The sequence below is a fragment of the Amblyraja radiata genome, chromosome 45 (genome assembly GCF_010909765.2).
Source record: "Amblyraja radiata isolate CabotCenter1 chromosome 45, sAmbRad1.1.pri, whole genome shotgun sequence".
NCBI classification, from domain to species: domain Eukaryota; kingdom Metazoa; phylum Chordata; class Chondrichthyes; order Rajiformes; family Rajidae; genus Amblyraja; species Amblyraja radiata.
The window spans coordinates 2071282-2090851 of NC_046000.1; the positions used below are offsets into that span (position 1 = coordinate 2071282).

Sequence of the window (19570 nt, forward strand, 5' to 3'; positions counted from 1 at the left end):
GGCAGAGATCTGGCATATTTTATCATCCCCACGTCCCCTTCACTACGTACTTTCCTACTTTGTACCATCCGTAAATTCAGTAATCCAACCTTCATTCTTCAGTGAAGTAATTGAGAGGAATTGCAAGAGGTTTGAGCCCAGACATTGATATATTTCCGTTGGAACATGGGTAGAGCATTGGCAGATGGAATGAAATCCTGACAAATGCATTTTAGGATGTAAAATAAAGATGGGTCATTGGCAGGATGCTAAGTTATGTTGATGCATAGACAGACCGAGGGGTTAAAATCCAAAGTTCCTTGAAAATTCCAATGCAGTAGATAGGCTGATGAAGAAAGTATATGGCATCCCTGCCTTCCTATGTCATGGCATAGAATACAATGGATAGGATGTTATGCAGCAACTTTACAAAACACTAGTTAATCCACATTTGGAGTATTTGTGCCATTCTGCCTCTCTTCTCCTTCTGTGGCACGAGAAAGGATGTGGTTGTACTGGAGAGAGTGTAGAGGACATTCCCCATGATCTGGCATGGACTGGAGAACCTTATCTATGAGGAATTATTGGAGCCGCTGGTCTTGTTTTCCCTGCAGTGAAGGAGATTGATTACTAACCAGATAAAAGTATATAAACCAGTGAGAGGCAATGACAGGGTAGAAAATCAAAATCTATTTCCCATGCCAGGTGTGTCAAAAACAAGAGAGCAGAGGTTTTCTAGACAGGGAAAGGTTGACATTTGAATCATGGCACCAGAGAGAGGTTGTGGAATCAGGCACGGTCTGCATGTTGAAGAGGCATTTAGACAGGCAGTCTGAAGAAGGGTCTCGACCCAAAACATCACCCATTCCTTCGCTCCATGGATTCTGACTCACCCGCTGCGTTTCTCCAGCTTTTTGTCTACCTTAGACAGATAGTTAAATAGGCAAGACCTACAGGGCACAGTCAGATGGGATTTGTGTAGATGGGCAAAGATGTGGGGATGGACGGAGAGGGCTGAAGTTCCTATTTCTGGGCTGCAGCACTCTATCGCTCTGCAATTGTCCATTTTTGGAAAACGGAAGCATGTTGTCTGAATTGTGAGACATGACAGAGATCTGGGATTCAGAGAGTTCTTGGGTTCCTGGTGCCTGATTTTCAACGGCTCATTCGCCAGGTACAGAACCAATCTGGAAACCAAACAGAATGTTATCTGATGAAGGATCTCTGGCCTGAATCATTAACACTGTTTAATCTTTCACAATGACTGCTTCCCCAGAAACTATGCAGACTGAAGGGCTGACCTCAAAGTTACAGAAAATCATGAGGGTCGGAGGGAATGTGGATACACAGTCTTTGTCCGAGGGTTTCAGAATCTAAAAGTATTAGGCAAAGGTTTAAGGTGAGAGGGGACAGAATTAAGGGACACGTGAGGGGCAAGATTTTTCAACAGAAAGGGATGTGGGGGTATGAGACAAGCTGACAGATGAGACGATAGAGGCAAGTAGAATTAAGGGCCAAAGGTTGGCAAATGTGACACCCTCACGAAGGCCCTTGCTCAGTATGGACGTTGGGCTGAAGAACCGGTTTCTGTGCTTCACAACTCCAGTAAATGCTGCCTGACCTGCTGAACGTTTTCAGTTCTCTCGGAAAGTTTTCGGAACAAATCCCACACGGTCACGGGGAGAAGGTACAAACTCCGACAGACAGCTCCCGTAGTCGTGATCGAACCCAGGTCTCCGGCGCTGCAAGCGATCTACCTCTACGCCCATTTCCTTATTATTCTGAATAATCAGTTTCTTTCAACTTTATATTAAATCCACTTTAATTCTCCCCCCTCTATATAAACCATATGCGGTGCGGATTTACTGCCGAAGCATTTAACTCCATCAACCCGGTTAAACTCTTCCATAAATTAACGGACATGAACATCGACCCCTGCATCTGTCACTGGATCTACAGCTTCCTTTGGAACAGACAACAGAGGGTGAAGATACATAACACAATATCTCACCCCCTGCACCTCAGCACAGGAGCCCCTCAGGGCTGCGTCTTGTCTCCCTGGTTATTCTCACTCTACACAAACCAATTCACATCCCAGCATAGTTCAGTTAAAATTTATAAATACGCAGATGACACAACCATCATAGGTCTCATCTCGAACAATAATGAAACAGAATACCGCACTCAAACACACAAAGCAGTCACTTGGTGCACAGATAATAACCTCTTACTCAACACATCAAAAACACACAAACTCATCATTGATTTCAGACGTAAGGCACAACCCAAGACCCCCCTACTCATCTCAGGCGAACCCATATCCACCACTGATTCATACAAATTTCTTGGCACTCACATAAGCAATAACCTCAAATGGAAAATCAATTCAAATCACATCTACAAAAAAGCCATCCAAAGACTCTTCTTCCTCCGCCAGCTCAAGAGGTTTAGAGTAAGGAAACACCTCCTAATCAAATTCTACACAGCCATCATCCAAAGCATGCTCACTTCATCAATTACAGTCTGGTTCAGCAGTTTAGACACTCACTCCCGTAATAAATTACAACGCATAGTTAACAAAGCATCCAAAATCATCAGCACTCCCCTTCCATCAATAGAATCACTCAATCACAAACGGTCTGTGTCAAGGGTGAAGAAAATCATCTCTGATCCCTCCCACCCAGCTCACCACATCTTCCACCTGCTGCCATCAGGAAGGCGCTACAGCTCACTGTCCGCCAAGACATCTCGATTTAAAAACAGCTTTTACCCACACGCAATCCGAATTCTGAACACACTATGATAACAGCACATATCCTCCCCATGCATGTACTGTATATTGAATGATGTTGTGTTTTATGTTATGTTTGACGGGAATCAGCCTACCTTGTAACATCCTGTACTGAACCTGAATTCCACCAGCTTGACTGTGTGGTCATTAAATAATCTAATCTAATCTAATCTAATTCAGATCTTCTACGCACTGCTTTATCGAGATCTGAATATTTTATGATGTTTGTGCATCCAAGATGGTTGATTTGCACATTGGCGCATAGTGTGACAAATCAGGTTGATCTGCGGAGTGAAAACATGGCATCTGTGTGACCTGCAAGTTTATCCCAAGACTGTGTCAGTGACAGGATTGAGTACAGTTGTTGACAAATGCTTTAGTGCCCGACGGCTGCTGGCAGTGGGACTCACTGGGAACTTGTGTCATGGCCATGCTGTTGATGAGAAGCGACAACTCTGATGTGAATGTGAAGAAATGTAGGACATGGTGGAAAACTCAGCAGGTCAGACAGCATCTGTGGAAAGAGAAATGGCTGACATTTTAACTCTGACATGCTTGATTGGAACAGAGGAAGAAAGAAATGTGTCTCAGCAGCAGAGAGGGCTGGGGAGGGCAGTGGGTGGAACAGAGTGAAGTTCGCTGATAGTTGCACCAGGGCTACTCAGTAGTTAATCTAGTGATGCAGGGGGCTGGGATCCACAGTAACTCTGATCAGGTGGGCTATGTAGAAAATGGGACAGTGAAATCCAGTGGGATGAGTAGACAGAGACAGAAGGGGAATCTCGTGAAGGGCCGGTGGGGTTAACTGCATTTACTTGAATGAAAGGAGTCTCACGGGTAAGATGGGTGAGCTGGGATATCCTGGAGGGATCGACTCATGGAACTTTATGGTTAAAACTTGGGAATAAGAAATGGACAATCACTATGATGGGATTATACTATCTGCCTCTCAATAGTCATCATGCATGAGGAGACCAGACATGTAGGCTGAATGAGGAAGGATGTGAAATCAATGTGTTTGTAGTCGTGGGTAATTTTAACTGTTGGGTGGGAAAAGCAGTGATGTTGCAACAGAAAGCAACATCCAGGTCTGTGCTACTAGGACTGGTTCTGTGGCACAGTGGGGATGAATGAGACCAGGCAGGCGACAGTGATAGGATACTTGATAGTCAGGGGAAAAGAAGGAAATTCTGTGAGGATAGGAAGAGGAAGATGGGACTGATGAATGCATAACTGAAAAGTTGGAGCAGGGAGTCAGATTATTGGATTATAGGGATCTTTTCTGCAGCAGCAGTGACCTGCACAAGAGGGACGGGTTACACCTGAACTGGAGGGTGACCAATATTCTGGCGGGCAGATTTGCTCACGATACCAGGGAAGATGAAATCACATTTATTTCAGTAAATGTGGCCGGACAAATATGATCGTCGAACACTGGACGTGAATAAATACATGGGATTGGAATATTACAGCCGCTGCAGAAATATAGTTAATGGAGGGTCGGGCTGGTAGCTTAATGTTCCAGGGTACCAGTGCGATAGGCGAGATGGAGCAGAAGTAAGAGAGGAGAGGTAGTTGAGTTTTTGATGAGGGGGAACATCACGCAGTTATCTAAGATGAAAATATTGAGGATTTATGAATGGAACATTGAAATATGGGGGTGATCTTGTTGGGAATTAGAGCAAAATGCAGAAAGATTGGAGAAAGTTCCAAGAATAACAAAGGCTGTGAAGTGGATTTTACGTTTCTGGATATAGACTAGGATTGAGGCTTAGAGGGGGTGGGCAAAGCTTAAACTATTCTTGTGAAATAGGGCAAGTGTCTGACATGTAGGTTGGGAGGCACTTTAGTTCCATTTGTGTTAATACAGTTATGTAAAAACACAGAACTGCTCCACAAGCTAAAGTTATATAGTTATTCTGTTGTGCTGCAGCAAGTAAGAAATTCATTGTTCTGCGACATCTATACTATTACTAAAATTCTCAAAATGAGTTGATGGCCTGCACTGTACTTGAAATGGAAATGAAATGGGTTGTTGGCCTGCACTGTGCTTGAAATGGAAATGAAATGGGTTGTTGGCCTGCGCTGTGCTTGAAATGGAAATGAAATGAGTTGTTGGCCTTGCACTGTGCTCGAAATGGAAATGCAATGAGTTGTTGGCCTTGCACTGTGCTCAAAATGGAAAGGAAATGAGTTGTTGGCCTTGCACTGTGCTTGAAATGGAAATGAAATGAGTTGTTGGCCTGCTCTTTGCTTGAACTCAGTTGTTGGCCTGCACCGTGCTTGAACTCAGTTGCTGGCCTGCATCGTGCTTCAACTCAGTTGTTGGCCTGCACTGCGCTTGCTCCAAAGGTCACACTCATTTCGGAAGTCCCGCTCACTCCAGACTTCCTGCTCAGTGGAGAGGTTGCGGTCATTCCGGAAGCCACGCTCAACCACATGAATAAATTCAAGAGAGTTTTACTGTCATATATATATGTTGTGTGTGTGTGTGTGTGTCAGTGATGGAGGGTGTGAGTGGGTGTGAGAGATGGAGGGTGAGTGTGAGATTGGGGTGTGTGTGTGAGCCCACCAGCCGTAAGTGAGTGAACTGCCAGCCGTGGCACACACACACACACATGCACACGCACACGCACACCTGAGTGAATGAGCTGCCAGCCCACCAGGCCTGAGTAACTGAGCTGCCAGCCCACCAGGCCTGAGTGACTGAGCTGCCAGCCCAAGAATCCATTCGGCCCACAATGTTCATACAAGCCTTCTGGAAACCTGTCCCTTCAGCCCACAACACCCATACTAGAGCTCCAGAAAGCCCCCTCCCCACTGGCCACCAATATTGGAATTGGTGGAGAGGTGGAATATTGCGTTGGGGGACCAGCCCTCCCATGTGAACATGGGACCCAACGGGTCCCACTTAGGATGACAATAAAACACTCTTGACTCTTCTACATGACCAGTGAAAGTGGATTGGGAGCAGTGGCTAGAAGGGGAAACGATCTGGTGTGTGGGAAGCATAAACAGTGAGGGAGTACGAGATCGGAGTCAGCAGGTCCCCGTGAGATAAATAAGCAAATGTGCTTATCTTGGTTTAGTTCTAACTCTCTCCATCCCTCCCCCTTCCTTATGATTCCTTGTCAGCTTAGCTAACAACGAACCATTCTACATTTCCTTATCATCGGCTGCTTTGAACTATAATTTTACCCCACGATATCTCCAGACTCCCTTTCCCCTGACCTTCAGTCTGAAGAAGGGTCACGAGCTGAAACATCACGCATCCTTTCTCTCCAGACATGCTGTCTGACCTACTTAGTAGCTCCAAAATTTAGTGTCTATCTTTGATGTAAACCTGCATCTGCAGTTCCTTCCAACGCACCTAATCTGCTGTAGTCTGGTCGACTGGTACATTCTGAATGGGCCAGACAATACAACTGAAAGAGTAAGGAAGATAGATGGCAGGCAAACTTGGTCAGACTGATATCAACACGAGGATTCAGCATAGAGTCCTACATGCTGCATTGTGCACAGGTGATAGATGATGTGTTGTCCCTTGAGCTGTGGAACATTTCTAGAATTAACGAGTCATAGAGCTTTATAGCACAGAAACAGGCCGCCTGGTCCACCTTGGCCATGGCAATCATGTCTGCATTCTGGGTCAGTTCCACTTGCCCACATTTGACCCTCAGCTTCTAATCGCTTCCTATCCCAATATTGGTCAAAATGTATTTTAAACATTGTAATTATACCCGTTTCCTCAGCAGCTCATTCCAGATATGAACTACTCTCAGTTAAAATGTTGCCCTGATGTCCCTTTTAAATCTCTCTCACTCTCTCACCTTGGGCCAATGATTCTTGTTTTAGAATCCTTTATCCTGGGGAAAATAAACTGAGTGTTCAATATCCATGCCCCTCATGATTTATCACACTTTATTTAGGTCACCCCTCGACCTCCTATGCTCCCAAATCAATCCTTGCCTATCCAGCCTCTCCTTATAATTCAAACACACAAGTCCCCGAAACATCTTGGTAAACCTCTTCTGCACCATTTCCAGCATAATGGCATCCTGCTACAGCTGAGCAACTAGAACTACATACACTATTCCAGGTGTAGTCTCACCAATACAAAGCTGCATCATGATATCCAAATATTTGTATTCAATACCCTTCCCATTGAAGGCAAGTATGGCAAAGTCTTCACCACACCATCCATCTTACGATGTTCTAGAAACCATGCACCTGTAATCCGAAATTTCTGTTCTGCAACATTCTCCAGGGTTCTACCATTTACAGCAACATCAAGCAGGCTTTCAGAGCAGTACCCCGGCCTCACCTCGGCTCCTCTGACCACCTCTCTGTAATGCTCATCCCAGCCTATAAGCCCCTTCTGATCAGAGAGAAACCTACTGTGAAGCAGGTTAGAGTCTGGTCTGAGGGAGCTACAGAAGCACTCCAGGACTGCTTTGAGTGCACGGACTGGGACATGTTCAGGACAGCAGCCACTCATAATGAAAACATCAATGTGGATGAGTATGCCATGTCAGTGTCGGGCTACATACAGAAGTGCATGGAGGACGTCACTGTCATCAGGAACATCACAACCCGGGCCAACGACAAACCTTGGATTACTGCAGAGGTGCGTGCCATGCTGAAAGCACGAAATGCGGCTTTTAAATCTGGTGATTTGGGAGCTCTGAGAACAGCGAGAGCCAACCTCAACCGCGAAATTAAGAAAGCAAAGCGCGCCCACGGACAGGAAATCCAGGGTTTCTTCCAGGATGATACCAACACCAGGAACATGTGGGAAGGCATCCGGGCCATAACAAACTACAAGGCACCTCAGATGTCTTGTAAGGATGACACAGACTTTCTAAATGAACTAAATAATCATTTCGGCAGGTTTGAGGCACTGAACACCACTACAATGAGGAAATTAGAGCCTCAACCAGGAGAACAGACACTGTCTTTTGAAACTGCTGAAGTCCGCAAAATCCTGGAGGGTATTGACCAGCGAAAGGCAGCCGGACCGGATAACATACCGGGGCGTCTGCTTAGGGGATGTGCCGACCAGCTGGCTCTGGTTCTGACAGACATTTTTAACATCTCCCTGAACCAGGCCATTGTTCCATCATGTTTCAAGACAGCCACCATCATACCAGTTCCCAAAAAGTCTACAATAACCTGCCTGAATGATTACCGCCCCGTAGCACTCACACCAATAATATTGAAGTGCTTTGAGAGACTTATTAAGCAGCACATGGTCTCTAAACTCCCCTCCAGTTTTGACCCGTTCCAGTTTGCTTATCGCCCGAACCGCTCCACAGAGGATGCTATTTCCTCTGTAGTCCACCTGAGCCTACAACACCTGGAGGAGAGGAACACCCACGTGCGGATGCTGTTTGTTGATTTCAGCTCAGCATTTAACACGATAATCCCCCAGCATCTGGTGAGCAAACTGGCACCCCTAGGTTTCAATACCATACTATGCAACTGGATCCTGGATTTCCTTTCTGAAAGACCCCAGTCTGTGCGGGTTGGGAAGAACACCTCCTCGGTCATCACACTGAGCACCGGATCCCCTCAGGGCTGTGTCCTGAGTCCGCTGCTCTTCACATTGATGACACATGACTGTTTCGCCAGGTCCACTACTAACCATATCATCAAATACGCGGATGACACAACAGTAGTGGGCCTCATCCGCAATAACGACGACCAGGCATATAGAGAGGAGGTGGAACAGCTCGTGAGCTGGTGCAGCAGGAACAACCTTCTCCTAAATGTGAACAAAACCAAGGAGATTGTCGTCGATTTCAGAAGGAAAATTCAGCCCAGTCACACTCCACTTTGCATCAACAACTCAGCAGTGGAGCAGGTGAAAAAGATCAAGTTCCTGGGGGTGCATATAACGGACACCTTAAACTGGTCCACAAACATTACATCTCTGGCAAAACGGGCACAGCAGCGGTTGTACTTCCTCCGCAGGTTGAGAAGTTTACACCTCCACCCTCCCATCCTCGCCACCTTCTACAGAAGCACAATTGAGTCGGTCATGACCAGCTGCATCTCTACGTGGTGCGGCAGCTATACAGCTGCGGACTGGAAGTGCCTTCAGAGAGTGGTGAGGACAGCGGAAAAAATCATTGGGACTTCTCTTCCTTCAATCATGGACATGGGGTACAAGCGCTGTCTGATTAGAGCTAAGGGCATTACCAGAGCCCCCACACACCCACAATTCGGACTGTTTATACTGCTTAACTCTGGGAGGAGGTACCGCAGCATGAAGAGCGGGACAACCAGGTTCTGCAACAGCTTCATCCCCCAGGCCATAAGATTACTGAACAATCAACAAAACCGAGGCTAGAACTTTTTAAATATCGACACTTTAAAAAAAAAACTTTTTATATATATTTATTTTACAGAACCATGCACATGAGGCATTTTTTATGGACGCACCTAGCACTTTTACTTTTACTATTTACCTGATTGGAGAGTCAAATGCAACGAAATTTCGTTCAAGGTGCACTGTGTCTAGGTGTATATCTGAATGACAATAAAGTTTTCATTCATTCATTCATTTATTGTGCAAGTCCTACCCTGGATTTGCATATCAGTGTGCAACACCTCACATTTGTCAGAGTTAAATTATATTTGTCATTCCCCACCAAACCAAACTTCCTGTGTATGATGTGCACAGCCTAAAGTTGGCATTAAATACCATCATCCCCTCCATGCTGGTTACCAAGCTCTCAGATCTGGGTCTCTGCGCATCCGTCTACAATTGGATCCTCGAACTGATTGTGGACTTAGGGAGGGGTAGGATAGGGACTCACAATCCCGTTTATATCAATATCATATGGTGAAAAGGGTCAGGAACATCAAATTCGTGGGCGTGCATATTTCCGAAGATCTTTCCTGGTTCCAGCACACTGATGAAATAATAAAGAAAGCACATCAGCGCCTCTACTTCCTGAGAATATTACGGAGAGTCGGTATGACAGAGGACTCTCTCGAACTTCTAAAGGTGTACAGTAGAGAGCATGTTGCCTGGTTCAGCAACTTGAGCAACCAGCAACGGAAAAGAATGCCCCTTCTCGCTCACAGAGTCTCTCACCTGTTTTGGGCAGAATTTCTGGCAGTTTCCCACCAGGCCTGAGTGACTGAGCTGTCAGTCTACCAGACCTGAGTGACTGAGCTGCCAGCCCACCAGGCCTGAGTGACTGAGCTGCCAGACCACCAGGCCTGAGTGACTGAGCTGCAAGCCCACCAGGCCTGAGTGATTGAGCTGCCAGCCCAAGAATAAATTCGGCCCACAATGTCCATACTAGCCCTCTGGTAACCAGTCCCATCGGCCCAAAACACCCATACTAGCGTTCCAGAAAGCCCCCTCCCCACTGGCCACCAATATTGGAATTGGTGGAGAGGTGGAATATTGCGTTTGGGGACCAGCCCTCCCGTTTGAACATGGGACCCAACGGGTCCCACTTCGTCTAGTATCCCTATAAACCTTTCCTATCCATGTAAATGTAGTGTCACGCCAAAGATACTGGAGCTTGGTGTGACGCGAATGTAGGCAGTGGAAGCGGCTTCTGATTGGGGGAGCGAGGGATTGCAATGTTTCACCGCAGATATCCAATCAGAAGGTTTATAGCGAAGTGTGATTCATGTCTCCGACCACCCAATGACGATCCGCTTCTGCTCCATCCCTCATTAGCATAGGGTGACGCCGCTGCCTATTTAATCCGCGTTCCGACTCCGAGCTGGTCACTTCCGTGTTTGAAATCCACCGAGGAAATGCCTGATCCTGCGAAAACCAAAGATGCTGTAGGAACTTTGCCGAAAACAGCCGCCAAGAAGGAAACCGCCGCCAAGAAGGGCGCAAAGAAAGCTTTGCCGAAATCCGCAGGCAAAGGGGGCAAGAAGCGCAGGAAGTCGAGGAAGGAGAGTTACTCCATCTACATCTACAAAGTGATGAAGCAGGTTCACCCGGATACCGGCATCTCCTCCAAGGCCATGGGCATCATGAACTCGTTCGTGAATGATATTTTCGAGCGTATCGCGGGCGAGGCTTCCCGCCTGGCGCATTATAACAAGCGGGCGACCATCAGCTCCCGAGAGATTCAGACCACCGTGCGCCTGCTTCTTCCCGGGGAGCTGGCCAAACACGCCGTGTCGGAAGGGACAAAGGCGGTGACCAAGTACACCAGTTCCAAATAAAGTTCCACACATTGTTAAAAAAACACCCAAAACCCAACGGCTCTTTTAAGAGCCACCCACATTTTCGCAGAAAGAGTTGTACTAATGTTTCGACATTGAATCGCAGCAGAGTTGTTTCAGGATATTTTTGTTTGCCGTTCTGTTTAGTGATGAAATGTTCCGATATACGCGGGATATTCCCGGTATCCATGTTGCGTTCCTGTCCGTCAAACAGAAGTAAAACTCACGTCAGCTGGTCCCAGTCATCATAAGCCAGAGTCAGAAGAAGGGTTTCGACCCGAAACGTTGCCTATTTCCTTCGCTCCACAATGCTACTTCACCCGCTGAATTTCTCCAGCATTTTTGTCTACCCAGTCATCATAAATTGTGCCCACGGCCAGCCGATTAGTGCTGTAGTTGCTGTTTTATTGTCTTCATCTCAATAAGTGTACTGAATTGAATTTCTACACGGTAATTCGTCCAGTCTTTCAAGGAGGAACATTTCACAGTCGCCCATATTCCGATTTTTGTGAAAATGAACCAGTCGATAATCCGAGACTGTTTACATAGTGACCGATCGCTAATTGATGCCGAGGATCATTTTTTGTAATCGGTTACCGGCCCAAATAAACCGTAAATTATATGTGTTGTGCTGTATTGCCCGGGGTTCAAGGTGGTCAACAATCAAGAGTATTTAATTGTCATATGTACCGTGAACGGAACAATGAAATTCTTACTCGCAGCAGTATAATTAACATCTTAACGCAATGCACTTACATAAAAAATGATAATCAAAAAAGCAATGATTATGTGATGTAGCAAATTGTATTGACTTACAGATTTATAGTTTGGCGGCTATTTCAAAGTTCGAGTTTTGGAGGGACTGGCAGTTATTTTCAGCGCTTGTCTGTTGTGGAGTTTGATTGGTAGATAAAACAGTTCTGTGATTGGGTCATTCTTCACACCAATGAGATCATGTCCTTTTTCACCAATCACCAGCGGTTCTCTGGATTCCTCAAACAGGTATAAGAAAGGCGAGTCTGTGATCATTTTCTCATTCTGCGTGTACAAAACATCAGGAGATGTCTGGACGAGGAAAAACCAGCGGCAAAGCTCGGGCCAAGGCCAAGTCTCGCTCGTCCCGGGCTGGACTGCAGTTCCCGGTCGGTCGTGTTCATAGGCACTTGAGGAAAGGTAACTATGCTCAGCGGGTGGGTGCAGGAGCCCCTGTCTATCTGGCTGCTGTGCTCGAGTATCTGACGGCTGAAATCCTCGAGCTGGCCGGCAACGCGGCCCGGGACAACAAGAAGAGCCGCATCATCCCCAGACATCTGCAGCTGGCCGTCCGCAACGACGAGGAGCTCAACAAGCTGCTGGGAGGGGTGACCATCGCTCAGGGCGGTGTGTTGCCCAATATCCAGGCCGTGCTGTTGCCCAAGAAAACCGGCGCAGCGGGCAAGTAAGCGAGAGAAACTCAACATAGTGACCCAAAGGCTCTTTTCAGAGCCACTCACCATGTCTGTGGAAGGGCTGATCATCGATTATGCTTAGTGCGGGACAAGTGTGCCTTGTCGTTGTCGAAAACCGACTGTACATTGAGTTGTCTACACGGTTGCTGAGCGGTAGACCAACTGCCTTACAGCGCCAGAGACCCTGGTTCGATCCCGACTACGGGCGCTTCCCTGTACACAATTTGTACGTTCTCCCCGTTTCCTCCCACACTCAAAAGACGTCCAGGGTTGTAGGTTAATGGTTTGATATAAATGTTTAAAAATATATGTTTTTCAAACACTTACCATTTGTAGGATAGTGTTCATGTGTGAGGATCGCTAGTCGGTGCGGACTCGCTGGTCCGAAGGGTCAGTTTCCGCGTTGTACCTCAAAACTAAACATTAAACAGCGGTTGGCTGATGCGGGAAGATACATTTACGCAGATATTCCTCAGAACATTGGCAGCGACCTACAGTAAGAGATCCTCCTCGAAACCAACTCCGTTTCCCTCTCACCTACAGAACAATTAATGCAGCAACACTAACATCGACTCAAGGTTTCTCTTCGAAAACAGCGACTAATATCCAGCCTCGGGCAGAGCTGAATTCCGTCAGTTTCGCTAGTGGATCAGTAAATCCGCACCGCATACGATTTATGGGGACATTAAAATCGATATAAATTGATGGAAACGATATTATGATAACATTTGCCTCTGTTCTTATTTGCACTGAAATTGGCCGGCAATCACAATGCAGTCTTTTCTCCGATTGACTGAGCTCCGACCGCCGGAGAGAGGAGAGAAGCAGCGAGAGCTAGTATTGGCTGGAAGTAAGTGAGTCAATGGGAAAGAAGATTTAAAAAGAGCGCCAAAGGCCCAGGTTCAAGTAATTTACTAATTAGCCGTGAATTAGGTGTGTGTGTGTGTGTGTCTGTGTCGGTGTGAGAGAGTCTGTGTGTGTGAGAGTCTGTGTGAAGTGGAGGGTGTGTGTGTAATCAACAAATAACAAATAGTACAAATAATATAGTATTTCGTTATGTTTAATAGCCTGATGGCTGTCAGGAAGAAGCTGTTCTTCAATTTGGATGTTACAGTTTTCAGTTTACAAAAGTCGGACTCCAGAAGTCGGGCATAAATCAGCCCACAAGCTGTGATTCAGTCTGAAAGTCCAGAGGCCATGAGTTGGTCAGTCAGTTCAGAGACCATGAGTTAGTCCCAAGGCAGTTAGTCCCCCCCCCCCCCCCCCCCCCCCCACACACACACACACACTAGCATCCCCACCTCAACATAGAAACATAGAAACATAGATATTAGGTGCAGGAGTAGGCCATTCGGCCCTTCGAGCCTGCACCGCCATTCAATATGATCATGGCTGATCATCCAACTCAGTATCCCGTACCTGCCTTCTCTCCATACCCTCTGATCCCCTTAGCCACAAGGGCCACATCTAACTCCCTCTTAAATATAGCCAATGAACTGGCCTCGACTACCCTCTGTGGCAGGGAGTTCCAGAGATTCACCACTCTCTGTGTGAAAAAAGTTCTTCTCTTCTCGGTTTTAAAGGATTTCCCCCTGATCCTTAAGCTGTGATCCCTTGTCCTGGACTTCCCCAACATCGGGAGCAAACTTCCTGCATCTAGCTGCCCTCCGCCTAGCTATAGGATGCTCCACCTCCTGAAGCCGCCCCCAACCCTCGCTGCAGGACACCCCCTCCCTCATCAGCCCACGAGAGGCCCCGCCTGAAGCCGTTCCCCTCTCCTCGGCTGCAGGACGTTTGCCACCCCCGGGGTGGTCCGCCCTGTTTCGACTAATGCAATCAACTCGACGTGCACAAACAGAAGATCAAATAGGACAAGTTGTCCTACAACTTTAGGCTGTGCACACAACAGGAAAGAAGAAGCCACCCCCCACCCCGACAGCCCCACCTCAAAAAAATGTTTTGCACAAAATCTTCAGTGAGTCCAGAGGATTGAGAATTACAACAAATTACAACCGCTCAATCTCTCTATATTAAAATTGTCTCTTTTTTTAATCAACAGCAAATAGCCGTCAAGAGGCAGCAGAACACAACAAGAAATAACAATCATTCTCATCTTTAATTGTTCTTATATTTTAAGAGTAATTCACAATTTAAACTTTAATAAATCATTTTTTCCACTTTTCATGTCTGCGTGTTCTTCATCACAATGGGAACCTAATAGGCAGGAATGGCTGCTCTGTGGGAGATCCGCTAAGAGTGCATGGGGGGAGGTTGTAGGGAGATGGACTGAATGTGTGGGGGGAAGGGGAATGGCAAGGAGCAGAGTGGGGGGATGAAGGGAAGAGGGGTAACTGAATGAACTGCCAGCGTACCAGGCGTTAGTGACTGCACTGCAAGCCCAACAGCCATGAGTAAGTGAACTGCCAGCCCACGAGTCGTGAGTAAGTGAACTGCCAGCCCACCAGTTGTAAGTGACTGAACTGCCAGTTCACCAGCCATAAGTGACTGAACTGCCAGCCCAATAATCTATTCAGTCCACCCTCTCCATCCTTCTCTCTCACAGTCTGTCACCTGTTTTAGGCAGAATTTCTGGCAGTTTCTCAGCTGCCAGCCTGGCAGGTCCGAGTGACTGTACTGCCAGGCCTCAGTGACTGAGCTGCCAGCTCAAGAATCCATTCGGCCCATAATGTCAATACTAGCCCTCTGGAAACAAGTACCTTCGGCCCACAACACCCATACTAGTGCAACATAAAGCCCCCCCCCCCCCCCACTGGCGAGCAATATTGCAATATTGGAATTGGTGGTGAGCTGGAATATTGCTTTGGGTGACCAGCCCAACTGGTTCCACTTAGTCTAGTACATTATAAATGTGTGAATGTGGTTTAGCCACTGCACCCTTCACTTGATCCCGATCCATTTACAATACAGACTGCGAGTGAATTAATTATCTGATAGGAGTTTCTGGGAATGTAACCTCCCATTAATTTCACCTGGTAACCATTGGAAACAAATATGATTCATGGAACATAACAGCAGTTGGATTTTTGTGCAAAGGGGATTAGGTTATGGACAGGTTATTATTCATAAACCGGGGTCAAATCCTCACTTAGGTGTAAAAGTTGGTTCAGTGAAAGGACCGAGAACTTGTAGTGATCTTGATAAGAAGAGATTTCAGGGGACTTACAACACAGGAGGTTACAGTTAATACATCATGTTCACCACAGCAATTAAACCACATTCAATTCAATTCAATTCAATTCAACTTTAATGTCATTGCACAAATACTAAGTATGGGTACAACGAAATGCAGTTTTGCGTCAGTCCGTAGTAGTAGTAGTGCATATAGAAATTTAAAAAAAAGAAGATACAGAATAATCAAAAATACAGAATAATTAAACAATGGGGACGGAGGGACCGGAGAAATCTATCTGCGGGACTCCGAGTTCACCAATGTGATGGTATAATTGTAGAAGCTGTTCCTCATCCTACTGGTACGAGACCTGAGGCTCCTGTACCGCCTCCCTGATGGGAGGAGGGCAAACCGTCCATGGTTGGGGTGGGAGGGGTCTTTAATGATCGTCCCAGCCCGTCTCAGACACCGTTTTCGGTGGTGGGCATCCATGGCAGGGAGCGGAGCACCGATGATGTGCTGCGCGGTTTTTGCCACCCGTTGTAGTGCCTTCCTGTCCGCAACAGTGCAGCTGCTGTGCCATACCATGAAGCAGGTGGTCAGGATGCTCTCGATGGTACAGCGGTAGAAGTTGGTCAGGATCTGGGGGGACAGGTGGGCTTTCTTGAGCCTCCTCAGGAAGTAAAGGCGCTGCTGTGCCTTTTTGATCAGCTTGGAGGTGTTGAGGGACCAGGACAAATCCTCCGAGATATGTACCCCAAGGAATTTGTAGCTGGAGACGAGCTCCACCTCAGTCCCGTTTATATGGATGGGGGTATGACTGCCTCCTCTGACCTTCCTGAAGTCGACAATAATTTCCTTCGTCTTCTTGGAGTTGAGGACGAGGTTATTGTTGGCACACCAGGTTGTCAGGTGCTGGACCTCCTCTCTGTAGGCTGACTCATCGTTGTCACTGATCAGTCCCACCACCGTGGTGTCGTCAGCAAACTTAATGATGGCGTTGGATCCGTACTTAGGGATGCAGTCGTGGGTGAAGAGGGAATAGAGGAGAGGGCTGAGCACACAGCCCTGTGGCACGCCGGTGTTCAGTGTTATAGTGGAGGAGGTGAGGTTGTTGACCCTGACAGACTGTGGTCTGTTGGTGAGGAAATCCAGTGTCCAGTTGCAGAGGGAGGTGGAGATGCCAAGTCCGCTGAGTTTGGTGATCAAGCTGGCGGGGATGACAGTGTTAAAGGCAGAGCTGAAATCAATGAACAGCAACCTGATGTAGGACTTGTTGTTGTCCAGGTGGGTCAGGGCAGAGTGTAGGGCCGCCGATATGGCGTCCTCTGTAGACCTGTTGGCCCGGTAGGCAAACTGATGGGGGTCCAGTGTGGGGGGGAGGCTGGCTTTGAGGTGAGCCAAGGTCAGCCGCTCAAAGCACTTAGCAATGACAGGGGTGAGTGCCACTGGGCGGAAATCATTGAGACTCCCTGTGGCTGACTGTTTGGGCACTGGCACGATGGTTGATGTCTTGAGGCAAGTGGGGACAACACCCTGGGCCAGTGAGAGATTGAAAATGTCGGTGAAGACTTGGGATAGTTGTCCAGCACATGCCCTAAGCACCCGGCCAGGGATGCCATTGGGGCCGGCAGCTTTGCGCTCATTCACCTTGCTCAGTGCATCTTGTACAGCAGAGGTGGAGAGACTGAGGGGTTGTTCATTCGGGGGTGGAGCAACTTTGATGGCTGGGGTTTTGTTGTCCCGGTCAAAGCGAGCATAGAAATGGTTTAGCTCGTCAGGAAGGGTGGCGTTGTCTGGGGGAGGGGTGTTAACTTTATGGTAATCGGCAAGGGATTTGATTCCTTGCCACATGCGCCTGCTCCTCAATCCACCGTTTGTGATTGAGTTTGGCATTCCTAATTCCCATTTTCAGATTGGCCCTGGATGAGCTGTATCCCTCAGCAGTACCTTGTTCATATTAATCTGCTCTATATGTAACGTTGTGGGTGAAATATTTGGAGACAGAGACAAGCTGAGAGGGAATAAGAAGAAAAAGTTTCCGTGTCAGTGCAGAGGACGGGAACGTATCAGCGACACCAGGACTGTGAGAAGAACCGTAAAATTTAGAACTCAATGGAGGACAAAGGGGTTAATTAAGAGGGTGCAAAAAGAGCATGAATGAAAGCTTGCGGGAATATAAAAACAGACTGTAAATGCTTCTTTAGATATGTAAATAGTATCAGATTAGTGAACCCAAATATAGGTCCCTAACATGCAGAGACAGATGAATTTATAATGGAGAAACAAGGAAATGACAGAACAGTTAAATGAGTTATTTAGTTCTGTCGTCACTATGGAAGACACAAACAATCTCCCAGAAATACTAGGGGACTGAGGATTTAATGAGAGGAAGGAACTGAAACTAATTCACATTAGTCAAGAAATGGTGTTCGTAAACCGTTGGGACTGGAGGCAAATAAATCCCCATGGCCTGATGGTCGACATCCCAGCGTACTCAAGGAGGTATACCCCAGAAATCATGGATGCATTGGTGATCATTTTCCAATTTTCACTCGACTCTGGATCAGTTCCTTGTACTGGAGGGTAGACACTGTAACTCCACTTTTTTGGATGTTTTCAAGAGAGAGTTAGATTTTGCTCGTAGGGCTGAAATAATTAAGGGATATGGGGGAAAAAGCCAAAACTGGGTACTGATTTTAGATGATCAGCCGTGATCATAATGAATGGTGGTGCTGGCTCAAAGAGCAGAATGGCCTTGTGCTGCACCTTTTTCTATGTTTCTTACTTTAGGTAGCCCCGGCATTCTCTCTCGCTCTATCCCTCCCCCACACAAGACGCACTAGCTTCTTAGCTAGGAATGGTCTGTTACTTTTATCATTGTTTCTATTTGGCATATCTTTCATTCATTGTTCTTTACCTTTCCATATCGCTTGTTTCCCTTCTCCCTAACCAGCCTGAAGAAGGGTCTTGACTTGAAACGTCAACCTCTCCAGAAATGCTGCCTGTGCCACAGAGTTGCTCCAGCTTTGTGTGTCTATGGACTGGGCAGTGTTCATCCATTTGTCCAATCATCTTTGATTCTGGTCGTTCAAGTTGCTGAACCAGGCCATGATGCAATTATAGAAATTAAATAATGTATTTGTTGGCATACTGAATTTCCCCAGTCTTAGAAGTTGAAACACTGATGCACTTTCTTTATGATTGTATCAATGTGCTGGGGCCAGGACAGATCTTCAGAAATATGCATGCCCAGGAATTTGATACAGTTGCATATGGATGTGCAGAGACCCAGTTCACTGAGCTTGGTCTTGGACTGAGTTTCCCTTTGTCCATCTCCCTGCTGTCAGTGCTGGAGCTGTACTGGGCAGTCTCCATGCAGTTCTGAGATGGTTTGTGCAGGTCTGTGCCCTTACAGTGTTGAGAGTGGCTGGTGCAAATCTCTCAGACCACAGGCTGTGAGGTCTGTACTGGGCTGTGACTTCACAGTGTAGTGCAGGGGGTGTTCCTGTCTTTATCTGTACACGAGGGGTTGGTGTTGGAAATCTGTTGCCCCACAGGGAAGTGTGAGGTCCATGTCATTACATTATTGTGCAGTGTGATGGTCAAATAGTGTGTTTTCCAGGCCTGTCTCCTTGCAGTACAGTGCAGGGAAGTTTTATTGTTTCCTGTTGGTACACGTGACAATAATAAACTTAAATCTTTTTAATTCACACAGTGAGTGCCAGTCATCTGTCATTGTATAAAATACAAGTCATAAAGTGATAGAGCTGTACAGCATGGAAACCTTGTCCATACCAACTAAGTTGACATATTGGGTTAGTCTCTTTTACCTACTTTTGGCCCATATCCCTCTAAAACCTTCCTGGCCTTGTATCTGTCCAATGTCATAATTGTATCCACTCCTATAGAATCTTCTGGAAGCTCATTCCAGATGTGGACGACACTCTGAATAAAAGTGTTGCCTTGAGGTTTCTCTTGAGTTTATCTCATTTCACCTTCACTGTGTGCCTTTTT

The 19570-nt window shown here is 46.7% G+C and overlaps 2 protein-coding genes across 2 annotated transcripts in view; both read left to right on the forward strand.

Annotated features, from left to right (window-relative positions):
- LOC116968503 (histone H2B-like) overlaps nt 1-11096 on the forward strand; it is a 158304-nt gene extending 147208 nt beyond the window's left edge. Inside the window, exon 2 of the mRNA XM_033015273.1 lies at nt 10634-11096. Within this exon, the coding sequence (XP_032871164.1) occupies nt 10634-10975 (342 nt within the window). The 3' untranslated portion in view covers nt 10976-11096. The remainder of the gene's footprint in view (nt 1-10633) is intronic.
- A 797-nt stretch (nt 11097-11893) lies between these two features.
- LOC116968554 (histone H2AX-like) lies at nt 11894-12550 on the forward strand. The gene has a single exon (XM_033015324.1). The coding sequence runs from the start codon at nt 12037-12039 to the stop codon at nt 12415-12417; it is 381 nt and encodes a 126-aa protein (XP_032871215.1). The 5' UTR covers nt 11894-12036; the 3' UTR covers nt 12418-12550.
- The last annotated feature ends 7020 nt before the right edge of the window (nt 12551-19570 follow it).

Bases quoted from the DNA above. Each gene is read 5' to 3' on its own strand.
- LOC116968554 (XM_033015324.1), top strand. From the start codon at position 12,037: ATGTCTGGACGAGGAAAAACCAGCGGCAAAGCTCGGGCCAAGGCCAAG.